General features: G+C 44.9%; 1 protein-coding gene across 4 annotated transcripts in view; it reads right to left on the bottom strand.

The window, feature by feature from the left end:
* The window catches only part of LOC109879081 (voltage-dependent calcium channel subunit alpha-2/delta-1), a 177,486-nt gene extending 162,468 nt beyond the window's left edge, over positions 1-15,018 (bottom strand). For 3 of the 4 annotated variants that reach the window (XM_031831413.1, XM_031831415.1, XM_031831416.1), the window contains exon 1: positions 14,582-15,017. In XM_031831413.1, coding sequence (XP_031687273.1) covers positions 14,582-14,670 — 89 coding nt within the window. In that variant the 5' untranslated portion in view covers positions 14,671-15,017. Of the gene's footprint in view, positions 1-14,581 lie in introns of all 4 variants that reach the window. The other variant, XM_031831414.1, reaches the window with a different exon arrangement.
* Between the last annotated feature and the right edge of the window lie 523 nt (positions 15,019-15,541).

Here is a 15,541-nt window from a genome sequence, read left to right as displayed (position 1 = left end):
TAAACCTAACCCTAAAACAAACCCTAATTCTAACCCTAACACTAATTCTAACCTTAACCCCCTAAAAATATTATTTGACCTTGTGGGGACTAACAAAATGTACCCAGTTGGTACATTTTTTGTTTGTTTACTATTCTTGTGGGGACTTCTGGTTAAACACTTCCACCCCCACACACACACCCACATACATGAGAATAGTGTATATTTAATTAAATGATAAACAATTCAAGAAGAGCATCTAGTATGTACTGTAGTGTGTACTGTAGTATGTACTGTAGTATGTTCCAACAGACACAGTAAAAATACACCTGGGGGTGTTGTGAAATTTCAGGTTACCATCGAAATGCAGCTTGGAGTGGGTGCTGGTCTATGACCTCATTTCACTTCGGAGGACCTTTTGGTTCCGGACATCTGACAATCATCTGACAGTCCGAAATGCCCGCACCGGAGTTCCCACTCCACTGGATCAACCCAGCACTGTAGCAAACCACACCATCCTTACCCAATCACCAGCCTTACCCAATCACCAGCCTTACCCAATCACCAGCCTTACCCAATCACCAGCCTTACCCAATCACCAGCCTTACCCAATCACCAGCCTTACCCAATCACCAGCCTTACCCAATCCAACCCAACCCATCCATCCCCTCTGCCTCACAAAATACACTATACCCACTTTTATGTGACATGTTAAAAATAGAAGATTAACCCTCCAGTCAAAATGTCCAATTAACATCAGTCTACCACCAACATAATAAGGCTAAGTGCCTCTTTGCTGGGGTTGTTCAGCGTTAAGGTGTCTCTCTGATGAGTCCACTCTGACCCAACCAGTGTTGGAAACACCACCTGTGTCCACACGACTCCATTACTGACCACAAGGCCCATCGTGTCCAAATGCCTCTGTTATTTATTTATTATTGACTTTATAAAGTCTGGGATTAATGAACTGTTAGACTAACGGACATGAAGCACTGATGACTGAGCCTCTGTTGTTTTGGGGTATTATAGGATGTGTTAGCAAGTGGTGAATATAGCCAATGAATCAAAGACTCATCGTACATTGCAGTCAGACTATTTCCAAGGTATAGAAATTATCAATAAATTGGGAATTTTCCCTTTATGATTTTGTCAAAATTCTGTTAGTTTAGAGCAGATTGGTCAAAAGTTCCTAGAGCTGGTGGTTTTGGTCTAGTTGGCATTCAAGTCTGACTAAGAAGGTTTTTAGCTCAATATATTGAAATAGTGTATCTAAGTTTCTTCAGCTGGGTTTAAATTCAAGGCAAGTTGCTGAGGATAGTTTAGTGATCCTTTAGACAAGGATGTCTTAAATGGCCTTCTCTGTCTCAACAGATAGACATGGTGTTGTAGTCTAATCCCAGATCTCATTCCCTGCTCCGGGATTCAAGAATACTGTACAGCGTTACGTTCAGCCGGGGTTCCTGTGGTGGACAGGGCATCGGTCCAAACAGCTGTTAACCATTCCATTCCCAACGTCTGCTGGGCAACGTCTCGGAACGCAATGGAACATTCTGGGAAGTACCATGTGCCACAGGTGGCAGGGGACGACGTAGCCTAGGTTAGTTTAGCGTTAGCATAGCGCTGGGTGATTACTTCTACTTCCCGTCTTCCTAGTGTACACACATCAGGCCAGGCAAAGTAGTCTTTCATTCTTCCCAGAGGCCTGAACCGGAGGAGGGGGTGGAGGAGACACCGGACACTAAAACAACAGGAGGCTGCACATAAAGTGTGGATCCCCCAAGCCTTCAGTGGTGGAACGTGGGGGAGAATTATGGGGTATGGGGGGAACGAGTTAGCGCGGTACAAAGATATCCCAGACCAGTACAACCCCCAGGTCTGAGTCAGAGTCAGGACATTCACCCCCTACCCTAGAGGCTAGAGAGATCAAATATAGCCTGTGAGAGAGAGAGAGAGAGAGAGAGAGAGCGAGAGAGAGAGAGAGAGAGAGAGAGAGAGCGAGAGAGAGAGAGAGAGAGAGAGAGAGAGGGAGAGGGAGAGAGAGGAGAGTGAGAGCAGAGCGAGAGACAGAGAGAGAGCAGAGAGACAGAGAGAGGGAGAGAGAGAGAGAGAGAGAGAGAGAGAGAGAGAGAGGGAGAGAGAGGAGAGTGAGAGCAGAGCGAGAGACAGAGAGAGAGCAGAGAGACAGAGAGAGAGCAGAGAGACAGAGAGAGAGGGAGAGAGAGAGAGGGGGGGGAGTGAGAGCAGAGAGAGAGAAAGAGAGAACAAGAGAGAGAGAGCAGATATGGAGAGATCAGAGAGAGAGAGTATTCACTTTGTATATTATCTACCTCACTTGCTTTGGCAATGTTAACACATGTTTCCCATGCCAATAAAGCCCTTGAATTGAGAGAGAGAGAGAGATCAAAGAGAGAGAGTGCAGCAGAGTTTGCTGTGGGCCCAGACCGTGTGCCCTGGTGTCTGTGTAGCTGGGTAACAGATATAGCCTTTGGCAGCTTACGCAGATGGGCCGTGGGCATTCCTCCTGAAATATACCTGCTAACACCAGCTCTCTCATGGGGAGCGGAGTCATACACAGACATACAACCCGGGTTGGCTTCAAACACCTTTCTAAAATATAATACCGTTAATATGGTCAAAAGTAGACTCTTTTTACCTCTGACAGTTGAAAGTTAAAATATTTATGCAGAATAAGAAACCCATGCGGGATATTAACCCACAACCATGGTGTTGGATGCGCCACACTCCAACCCACTGAGTCAGTGGAACCTCGTAGTCAACAACTCAGCCTCTGAATACACGGTCGACAAACACCATTGTGTTCTAGTCCCTGTGCACGGACACAGACAGCTTCTTTAACTCTTTATTAACCATTGCCTCGTGAGTGCAGAGAGTGTGGGTGGAGCGGCATTCACATTATGCCAGCAGATCAGTGGAGACAGGGTTGGGAACACGAAAAGGCATATCTTTTTAGCTGGTTGAGCATGAAATCTAATTATGCTTTAAAACTGAGAGAGAGAAACCCGGCGAGGAGGGTGATGGGAACCATGGAAATGGAGGAGAGGGGAGGAGAAAGAAAGGGAGAGAGAGTGGGACACGGAGGAGAGGAGAGAAGGGAGGAGCGGGAGAGAGATGGAGGGAGAGAGATGAAGGGAGAGTGGGAGAGGGAAGGGAGAGAGAGGGGGCAGAGCCTGAGTCAAAAGCAAGATGAATGCGATCACAGGCTTGACTGTAACCAGATAACATGACATGCACCCATCAGGCCAAAATACCATTTAAATATAGATAGGGTGAAGCTTTATTTAAACGGGGGTCAATAAAATGCTTATAAAGCATTATTTAATAGCTCATTACCCATGAACAACCGGTTTGTAAATCATTAATTCATCATTCATTTGTGTATTTTGTAGCAAATATATTTTCTAATCATGTATTTTGTAGAAAATACATTTCGTAATCATGTAATCAAGTCACTCAAAGGCCTTATACATGCATTTAAACATATGTATTGATTAATAACTACATTATGATGTTTACTAACTGATTGACTAACTGACTGACTGACTGACTGACTAACTGACTGGATGACTAGCTGAATGACTGACTGACTGACTAACTGACTGGATGACTAACTGAATGACTAACTGGATGACTAACTAACTGAATGACTGACTAACTAGATGATTAACTGAATGACTGACTGACTAGCTGACTGATTGGATGACTAACTGGATGGCTAACTGAATGACTGACTAACTGACTGGATGACTGACTGGACAACTAACTAACTGACTGGATGACTAGCTGACTGACTGACTGACTAACTGACTGGATGACAAACTGACTGACTGACTGACTGGATGACAAACTGACTGGATGACTAACTGACTGACTGGACGACTAACTGAATGACTGACTGACTAACTGACTGGATGACAAACTGACTGACTGACTGACTGGATGACAAACTGACTGGATGACTAACTGACTGACCTCAATGACTGACTAACTGACTGGATGACTAACTGGATGACTAACTGACTGGATGACTAGCTGACTGATTAACTAGATGACTAACTGAATGACTGACTGACTAACTGACTGGATGACTAACTGACTGACTGACTGACTGACTGACTGACTGACTGACTAACTAACTGGATGACTAGCTGAATTACTGACTTGCTGACTGACTGGATTACTGACTGACTGACTGATCGACTGACTGACTAGCTGACTGACAGGATGACTAACTGACTGACTGGATGACTGACAGGATGACTAACTGACTGACTGGATGACTAACTGGATGACTGACTGACTGACTAGATGACTAACTAACTGACTGGATGACTAACTGGACAACTAACTAACTGACTGGATGACTAGCTGACTGACTAACTGAATGAATAACTGACTGACTGACTAACTAACTGACTGGATGACTAACTGTCTGACTGACTGACTAACTAACTAACTAACTGGATGACTAGCTGAATTACTGACTTGCTGACTGACTGGATTACTGACTGACTGACTAGATGACTGACTGGATGACTGACTGACTGATCGACTGACTGACTAGCTGACTGACCGGATGACTAACTGGATGACTGACTAGATGACTAACTCGATGACTGGATGACTAACTGGATGACTAACTAACTGACTGGATGACTAACTGGATGACTGGATGACTAACTGGATGACTAACTAACTGACTGGATGACTAACTGAATGACTAACTGAATGACTGACTGACTGGATGACTAACTGTCTGACTGACTGACTAACTAACTGGATGACTAACTGACTAACTGAATAACTGATGGGATGACTGACTGATTGACTGAATGACTAACTAGTTGACTGGATGACTGACTAACTGACTGCCTGGCTACCTGACTGACTAGCTGACTGACTGATTACCTGACTGACTGGATGACTGACTAACTGACTGACTGACTAGATGACTGACTGATCGACTGACTGACTGATCGACTGACTGACTAGCTGACTGACAGGATGACTAACTTACTGACTAGCTGACTGACAGGATGACTAACTGACTGACTGGATGACTGACAGACTGGATGACTGACTAACTAACTGACTGGATGACTGACTGATCGACTGACTGACTAGCTGACTGACTGATCGACTGACTGACTAGCTGACTGACAGGATGACTAACTTACTGACTAGCTGACTGACAGGATGACTAACTGACTGACTGGATGACTGACTGACTGGTTGACTGACTAACTAACTGACTGGATGACTGACTGATCGACTGACTGACTAGCTGACTGACTGATCGACTGACTGACTAGCTGACTGACAGGATGACTAACTTACTGACTAGCTGACTGACAGGATGACTAACTGACTGACTGGATGACTGACTGACTGGTTGACTGACAGGATGACTGACTGACTGGATGACTGATTGGATGACTGACTAACTGACTGACATGGTGACTGACTAGATGACTGACTGACTGACTAGCTGACTGACTGGGTGACTGAGTGACTTGCTGACTGACTGACTAGCTGACTGACAGGATGACTGACTGACTAGCTGACTGACTAGCTGACTGACAGGATGACTGACTGACTGGATGATTGACAGGGTGACTGACTGACTAACTGGCTGACTGGATGACTGACTAACTGACTAGCTATCTGACTGACTGACTAACTGACTAGCTGACTGACAGGATGACTGACTGACTGGATGACTGACTGACTGGATGACTGACAGGATGACTGACTGACTAGCTATCTGACTGACTGACTAGCTGACTGACAGACTAGCTGACTGACAGACTAGCTGACTGACTAGCTAACTGACTGACTAGCTGACTGACTGGCTGCCTGACTAACTGACTGACTGATTAACTGGCTGACTGGATGACTGACTAACTGACTAGCTGACTGACTGGCTGCCTGACTAACTGGATGACTGACTGATTAACTGTCTGACTGACTAACTGACTAGCTGACTGACTGGCTGCCTGACTAACTGACTGACTGGATGACTGACTGATTAACTGACTGACTGGATGACTGACTAACTGATTAGCTGACTAACTGATTAGCTGACTGACTGACTGAATGACGGACTAGATGACTGACTGACTGGATTACTGACTTGCTGACTAGATGACTGACTGACTGGATGACTGACTGACTGATCGACTGACTAACTAGCTGACTGACAGGATTACTAACTGACTGGATGACTGACTGACTGACTAGATGACTGACTAGATGAATGACTAGATGAATGACTGACTGACTAGATGACTGACTGACTGACTGACTAGCTGACTGACTAGATGACTGACTGGATGACTGACTGACTGACTAGCTGACTGACTAGCTGACTGACTAACTGACTGACAGGATGACTGACTGACTGACTGGATGACTGACTGGATGACTGACTAGCTGACTGACTAGATGACTGACAGGATGACTGACTGACTAACTGACTGACAGGATGACTGACTGACTGACTAGCTGACTGACAGACTAGCTGACTGACTAGCTAACGGACTGACCTGCTGACTGACTGGATGACTGACTGGATGACTGACTGACTAGCTGACTGACTGGTTAAATAACTGACTGGATGACTGACTAGCTAACTAGTTGCCTGAATGACTGACTGACTAGCTGACTGACTGATTGGATGACTGACTGACTAGATGGCTGACTGATCGACTGACTGACTAGCTGACTGACAGGATGACTAACTGACTGACTGGATGACTGACTGACTGACTGGATGACTGACTGACTAGCTAGCTGACTGACTGGATGACTGACTGAATGACTAGCTGACTGACTGACTGGATGACTGACTAGATGACTTACTGGATGACTGACTGACTGACTGACTGACCGACTGGCTGACTAGCTGGCTGACTGACTAGCTGACTGGATGACTGACTGACTAGCTGACTGGCCGACTGGCTGACTGGCTGACTGAATAACTGACTGGGTGTCTGACTGGCTGACTGATTGACTGGCTGGCACCGGGCCTCTCTGGGGGCACAATCTGTGACATCAGACTTTGCATTTCAGATTCGATGATGTTAATCATCTGCCTCGAAGCCACGGAGCAGCCTAGGAGACATGTTCCATCTCAAGGAGAGAGAGAGAGAGAGAGAGAGAGAGAGAGAGAGAGAAAGGGAGAAGAGTGGCTGCAGAAAATCTGAGGCAGACAGACACTGGCATGTGAGGTTAGCGCTGGAGCACAGAGATGCAGTCACGCACTGTGACAGAGAGAGGGATAGAAAGATGGAGAGGGGGGGTGAGAGATGGGAGCAATATGAAAAGAGATCGAGAGGAAAAGTAAGAGAAACAATAAGAGAAAGCAAGAGAAAGAGAGCGAGAGTCAGGGAGAAAGCAAGAGAGAGAGGAAGGCAAGGGGAAAGAGAGGCGGGGAGAAAGAGCGAGAGAGCGAGCGAGAGAGAGAGGAAGGCAAGGGGAAAGAGCGAGAGAGCGAGAAAGGGAAAAAGAGAGAGAGACGTAGGGAGAAAGAGAGAGGGAGAGAGGCAGGGAGAAAAAGAGAACAGCAGGAAGAGAGATAGAGGCAAGGAGAAAGAGAGAGAGAGCGGCAGAGAGAGACAGGGAGAGAGAGAGAGAGGCAGGGAGAGAGAGAGGCAGGAAGAACGAGAGGCAGAGAGGAATAAAGATACAGGGCAAGGGGAAAGAGAGGCGGGGAGAAAGAGCGAGAGAGCGAGAAAGGGAAAAAGAGAGAGGGACGTAGGGAGAAAGAGAGGGAGAGAGGCAGGGAGAAAAAGAGAACAGCAGGAAGAGAGATAGAGGCAAGGAGAAAGAGAGATAGAGAGAGCGGCAGGGAGAAAGAGACAGGGAGAGAGAGATAGAGAGAGGCAGGGACTGTAGAAAGAGAGAGGCAGGAAGAGAGAGAGAGAGAGGCAGAAAGAGAGAGAGGCAGGCAGGCAGAAAGAGAGAGGCATGAAAAAAGAGAGATAGAGGTAGGCAGAATGAGAGAGAGAGAGAGAGAGAGAGGGGGGCAGGGAGGGGCAGGGAGAAAGAGTGAGAGAGAGAGAGAGAGAGAGAGAGATGCAGGGAAATAAGAGAGAGAGAGGTAGGGAGAAAGAGAGAAAGAGGCAGACAGGCAGAAAGAGAGAGAGAGAGAGAGAGAGGCAGGGGGAGAAAGAGGCAGACAGGCAGAAAGAGAGAGAGAGAGAGAGAGAGGCAGGGGGAGAGAGAGAGAGACAGGCAGGCAGAAAGAGGGAGAGGCAGAGAGAGAGAGAGAGAGAGAGATAAAGAATGAGACAGAAGAACAATCTCTAAAGCCAAGATGTTAATTGTGCCTTACCCCTGACTTACAACTATAGGAGAACTTCAGACAATTTCCAGAGCTCCTCTCAACAGCCTGTGTGTGTGTGTGCGTGTGTGTGTGAGCGAGAGAGAGAGGAAGGCAAGGGGAAAGAGCGAGAGAGCGAGAAAGGGAAAAAGAGAGAGAGACGTAGGGAGAAAGAGAGAGGGAGAGAGGCAGGGAGAAAAAGAGAACAGCAGGAAGAGAGATAGAGGCAAGGAGAAAGAGAGAGAGAGCGGCAGAGAGAGACAGGGAGAGAGAGAGAGAGGCAGGGAGAGAGAGAGGCAGGAAGAACGAGAGGCAGAGAGGAATAAAGATACAGGGCAAGGGGAAAGAGAGGCGGGGAGAAAGAGCGAGAGAGCGAGAAAGGGAAAAAGAGAGAGGGACGTAGGGAGAAAGAGAGGGAGAGAGGCAGGGAGAAAAAGAGAACAGCAGGAAGAGAGATAGAGGCAAGGAGAAAGAGAGATAGAGAGAGCGGCAGGGAGAAAGAGACAGGGAGAGAGAGATAGAGAGAGGCAGGGACTGTAGAAAGAGAGAGGCAGGAAGAGAGAGAGAGAGAGGCAGAAAGAGAGAGAGGCAGGCAGGCAGAAAGAGAGAGGCATGAAAAAAGAGAGATAGAGGTAGGCAGAATGAGAGAGAGAGAGAGAGAGAGAGGGGGGCAGGGAGGGGCAGGGAGAAAGAGTGAGAGAGAGAGAGAGAGAGAGAGAGATGCAGGGAAATAAGAGAGAGAGAGGTAGGGAGAAAGAGAGAAAGAGGCAGACAGGCAGAAAGAGAGAGAGAGAGAGAGAGAGGCAGGGGGAGAGAGAGAGAGACAGGCAGGCAGAAAGAGGGAGAGGCAGAGAGAGAGAGAGAGAGAGATAAAGAATGAGACAGAAGAACAATCTCTAAAGCCAAGATGTTAATTGTGCCTTACCCCTGACTTACAACTATAGGAGAACTTCAGACAATTTCCAGAGCTCCTCTCAACAGCCTGTGTGTGTGTGTGCGTGTGTGTGTGTGCTCGTGCGTGTGTGTGTGTGTGTGCGCGTGCGTGTGTGTGTGTGTGTTCATTCTTTTATTCAACACCTCCTCTGTAATAGTCACTCAAAATCACTGTCAAAGTAGTAAAATGAGCAGTATGGTTACACTGCCAACCCGAGGACGGCCAACTGCTGCAGCTCTGATCACGGCAATAGTGAGAAAAAGAGAAACCCAGTCAGCTTTATATGGTAGTCAAGCAGTGGAGGCTCCTCAGAGGAGGAAGGGAGGGCCATCTTCCTCAGTGAATTTCGTTAAAAAAACAATTGTAAAACATCGAAAAATGTATATTTTTTTAATAAAACTATACTAAATATATTCACAAGTCACCAAATAATTTATTAAAACACACTGTTTTGCAATGAAGGTAGCCTCAACATCCCTACAGTAGCCTCAACATCCCTCTGTAGGGTAGCACAATGGTGTAACCGGAGGACAGCTAGCTTCCATCCTCCTCTTGGCACACTGACTTCAATACAAAACCTAAGAGGCTCATGGTTCTCACCCCCTTCAATAGACTTGCACAGTAATTAAGACAACATCTGGAGGACGTCCTCCATCCTGTCAGAACTTATGCAGCATGAACTGACATCTTGTCCACCCAATCAAAGGATCAAATAATGAATAGTACTGAAAGCATAAGCTACAGCTAGCTAGCACTGCAGTGCATACAATGTGATGAGTAGCTGACTCAAAGAGAGCGAAAGACATTAGTTGAAGAGTTTTCAACAAAATTAATTTCTTCAAAAATGAAGGAGAAGAAACAGAGAGAGAGAGAGAGAGAGATAGAGAGAGAGAGATTGTCATTTTGTTCACTTTCAGTTTCACTTACTTAGCTAGCAATTGCAGCCGGTTAGTTTAGTTACTCAAACACCCGCTCAAACAGAGGGATGCTATATTAGCTAGCTGGCTATGACTAGCCAACACAACACTGGAACTCTTCCAAGTCAAGGTAAGCTTTTGGTTTTTATTAATGTTGTTACGGTTTTCTTCCGTCGAAAGAGAGTCGGACCAAAATGCAGCGTGGTTAATACGATCCATCTTTAATACACAAAAAAACACGAACAATACAAAAACAAGAAACGGACCGTGAAAACCTATACAGCCTGTCTGGTGAACAATAACACAGAGACAGGAACAATCACCCACGAAACACTCAAAGAATATGGCTGCCTAAATATGGTTCCCAATCAGAGACAACGAGAATCACCTGCCTCTGATTGAGAACCGCCTCAGGCAACCATAGACTTTGCTAGAACACCCCACTAAGCCACAATCCCAAAACCTACGAAAAACCCCAATACACAAACACACCACAAAATAAACCCATGTCACTCACACCCTGGCCTGACCAAATAAATAAAGAAAACACAAAATACTAAGACCAGGGCGTGACAAATGTATTGCCACCGGGGCCCGCTGGTGGAACTGCTTACTGACAATACACTAACGTTACTGCATGATTGTAGCGGGTTTACTAACACATTAGTTATATTGACTAGGACTTCACTTGAACTAATATGGGGACAACTATGTAGGCTGTGTGTAGCGGTTATGACATGGCTTGGAAAGGTTTTTCCCCCGGTCACATACGGCTGATGTGTTGTTCATTGAAGTCCACAAACGAAGGGAGAAGGTGAGAGGAGGAGAGTGCATAGAGGCTAGAATGAATACAACGTGGCTGTTTATGAGTGATCAGGGGTGTATTCATTCCACCCATTCTGCTGAAAAATATTTCTTAAATGGAAGCAAATGAAACCGGGATAACATACCTGAATTTGCCCAATAGAAACTCTTATTTGGAACTGTTGGACTAATGATTACACCCTAGATCACCTAGATGCAGGCAAGAGTGTACAAGGCGGTATTGAATGTGTCACTGTCATCTCAACATTTTCTCTCGACCTGTGTGCACCTACATTGTAAACTTTCATTCATAGGCTAGGTTGCAGCAGCCTCATGATGGGTACAGGGAAGATTTGAGTATCATGTAGTAACCTAAACCTACCAATGTTACATTGAACTGGGTGAATGGAATATGAATGACAGTCATCCAACATGTTGTAATAGAAATAAGGTCATGCTTATGAAAAAATGTATTGTCCTCCCTCACGTTAAACGGCACTGACCACCACTGTAGTCAAGTATTATAGCTAACTGGGTTGCCAGTCTGTTCATGCCAAGGTTAATACAGTCCTGTGGTGGGTAGAAGACCAGGTTTAAATCCCATCATTCACACTACTTCCTCAACGTCTAAGGAACCAATTGAATACTAGATGCCAGTGCGCGTCAGAAACATGTCATTTGGCCAGCCCAAAAGGCATTCGAAATAATTTTGGATTTCTCAATCATTGCCAGATTAAAAGTCCTTTTTCATAGGAAATAATGTGTCAGTCAATCAACATTTTTAGTCTTTAAAACTCCACGACTACCATCAACCACTCAGTGTCTATAAAATCTCTCTCTATAACACTCAGTGTCTATAAATCCTCAATGCCTATGGCTGGACTACTCTGCCAGTATGACATCATCCTTTGGTCGGTGCCATTAGTATTAGAGCCAAATGGATCACTTGATCTCCAGGGGAACAGACCAAGAGAACAGAACATAGTTCAGGCAGTGATGTCACCCTCCCTCACAGGATGCTGCTGAGGGGAGGATGGCTCATTATGATGGATGGAATGGAGTGAATGGAACGCTATTAATGCTATTAACTGAATACCATTGCTATGAGCCATCCTCCCCAATAAATGTACCACTGGCCACCTGTGCCCTCCATCCATGAGACCTGGGGTGAGGTGATGAGGTGAAACTTTCATAACGTTGCAGATAGAAATGTAACACATAGAACCAACAGGATTCCAAACCTATACCTACCTGATAGACAAACATAGGTAATCTAATCTACACAATTCATTCCTATCTGAACGTTCTGTAACGTTGCACCCTCCTAAACAGACCCCTGAAGTTAGGCAGAACCAGATCGCCCCGGAGCTGAGTGGGGTGTCATTTGATTACTAGCTGCATTTGAAGTACAGCTAGTGAGAATAGCAGTGTGGGCAGTAATAAACACATAGACAGGTTGGTTTACTGAACCACTGCACCTGCTAGACATGTAAAAGTGAATGGGCATGTCTTCTGTTCTGAGCATGGCAGCTAGACATTTGATCAGTTCATTTACCAGGGATCTAATTATATTTATGAAAATTCCATATAGAACTACCTTTTGACTTTTTTAGTAGTCACTGTTCCACCATTACATGCAAGGTATTCAAGGAAAAGGTAGGTAGGGATGTACTGCCTAACTCATATTGGATAGAAATAAAGAAGCCTATCCTTCCTAAAGTAATCACAATGCCACCACATGGCATGTCGCCGTTGACTATATGATGCCGACAATGGGGCCTTAGAAAGGGTTGGCGTACTGCTTTTTCAGTGTAAATGGAATTGCGTGTGTAGAGCCATACATGCATTCTACGGTGGGCTGAGAATATTTGGTCATTCATTGCTTTGCCTTGTCACTGCACTGAGATGAAAGATTCAAGTCGTCCAATTCATTGAGTTGGACATGATTTACCTGAAGATACGTCAGGGGCGTTGCCAGAAGGGTGCTGAAATATGATTGTCCACACTTAGTGCCCCCCCCCATCTGTCAATCTGGCTCCGATAGGAGAGAAAAGATGGTGCATTTGTTTTGCCTGTTTAGCGGTATTACAGAGCTGGCTTGAGGACCATGCGGGCGGCTCAGAGTTGGCGGGAAGGCTGGTTGATTGGTTGACAGACTTTAGCACAATGGAAGATGGCTCAACATGATCTCAGAGCATTTAATATTGCAATTCGTACAATACGCAACACATTTGCAAAAAGTATGATATTTTATTAATTCAAATGCATTGTTGCTAACATGGCTGGTGGCTAAGGCTAACGTTAGCTAGCAGGCTATGGGTTAGTTGTTAGGGTTAAGGTTAGGAGTTAGGTTAAAGAGTTAGGGGAAGAGTTAGCTAACATGCTAAGTAGTTGCAAAGTAGCTAAAAGTAGTTAGCAGTTGCAAATTTGCTAAAATGGTCTATGATGAGATTCGAAAACAACCTTTGGATTGCTAGGCGTTAGCATTATATTTTTGCGACAATTAACCTTCTGTCTTATGTAACCATACCAAATGTAACATATCATACTAATTTGAATGTTGCGGATTTACATTTTCTATGTTACGTCTAGACCAGGCTGGATGGCTAGGTGGCTAGGTAACTCCTGTTTGACTTGACAGGTGCTGAGCTAGTGTGTAGTTGCTAGCGTGTAGTAGCAAATTTCTGTAGGCTATGGCATGTATTTGTTCTAGAATGTTATGCACTTCCCATATCACCTGAGGTGAATGAAGCCAAGTTGATAATGGCTGAAGTCATTTTTGCCTGTTTTTGTTGTTCTCCAAATATAATTTGAGAGCTTTTAAATTGTGTAAATCCAGTAAATCAGCTTCCACTTTCAAAAAATTCCTTGAATGGGAAAAATATGTATTGGAGGGGGAGTTACTACTGAACATCTATGAGTATCTAACTTGAATATGGATCACTTCAAATGTATTTATTTAATAAATTAGGGCAGATACAAATTAACAGTTGAAACAGTGATTCAATACAATGCATCATAGTTTAAAGACATTTTCAAAGCTATTTGTGATGTGATTTGCTGATTTCCCATGACCACCCAGGACTGGTTCCTGCCAACCCCCCCCCCCTCCCCCCATAGAATCACCCGGGGTAGCCTATGTAATGACAATAGCCTATTTATTATGACTGATTGATCCGCCACTAAATCAGTGTAAAGTGTGTTTAATCAAACGAAGTCGGCTATTAACTACAGGCTAAATTCAGCAAGATCCAGAAGCACAATTCAAACATTGTCACAGTTTTCGAAGACGTTATGCATTTCCATTGACTGTTTGTTTTCATAAACCGATGGGTAACCGTTTGCAATGCAAGTTTTTCCAAAAATGTTGTAGGCTATTATTGGGCTATTTGTAAACATAACAACATGGTCAAATAGGCTTATTATAATGATATAGGTATTATATTATAACCATATAAATAAAAACTATCCTACATCACAATAGCCATAAATGTATTTTATGAATTTATTGTATTTTGCTTTAGGTTTAGTATTGGGAAAGCAAACAGGCTGTCATCGGAGGACAGGCTGTCATCGCAGGACAGGCTGTCTGGTAAGGCTACTTACAGAAGTGGCGACGGGAACTGCACGGTTGACACACTATTTAACGAAGCCAGAAGTAAAAGTAGAGCGGTGAAGGAGCTGTAGGTATCCATGATTGAACGGAGTTCCCAACACACGATAATAAAAAACGACTCAAGACAGGGAAAGAGATGCGTGGTGAGGCAGTCCAAATCCTGGAACCGTGTGCGTCTTCTTGCGCGTTCAGTGGACCTGTCACGCAGCCATCGGGGGACAGTTTGAAAACAAATCTCAGCTGGTTCGTCTCCCCCTGATGAGTTTGTGTTTGTCTGTCTTTTTGAAAGAGTGTGTGTCAGATCTCCGGCGGTAATCTTACAAGAAGCGCCCAGTGTGTTTTTAGAAGAGTGGAGAGGGAGGACGCCCCGTTCTCATATCTCCCCCGCTCGTCAGCACGGAACAGTGTGTGTAGGAAATGTGTGTGAGAGAGCCCTCCGGAGCGGATCGGTTTCCGAGCCCCCCCACTCCACTTTACCCCCACCCCTTGCCTGAGAACGATCATCATCACGCGTTGCTCTCCATACAAGGCACTCACTCCTCACTGGGGCTGGGCAACGAATGGCCACCGCCTAGCGAGCACACAACACCAGCCAGTCAGACTCAAACTCACTGGCAGACAAAAACTGCATCCCTTTTTTTTTTAAATATACATTATATCACATATGTATGATATTGATGATATTGCTATCGGGACAAAGGAAAGTGTGTTCTAAAATTGTAAGGAAACTGTGTTCTAAAATTGTGACTGCATGGCATATATAAAATAGCAGTTATTTTTTAAAGGTACCAGATCATTTTAACAGTCTGACACCTGCCCCTTTTCTTGCTAAACTGAAGAATTGGGCTGGGGATATATAACCACTCTTATATTTGCATGCATATCTATCTATCTATCTATCTATCTATCTATCTATCTATCTATCTATCTATCTATCTATCTATCTATCT

The sequence above is a fragment of the Oncorhynchus kisutch genome, linkage group LG9, assembly GCF_002021735.2.
Source record: "Oncorhynchus kisutch isolate 150728-3 linkage group LG9, Okis_V2, whole genome shotgun sequence".
In the NCBI taxonomy this organism is placed as follows: Eukaryota; Metazoa; Chordata; class Actinopteri; order Salmoniformes; family Salmonidae; genus Oncorhynchus; species Oncorhynchus kisutch.
This window is presented reverse-complemented; position numbering and strand designations above follow the sequence as displayed.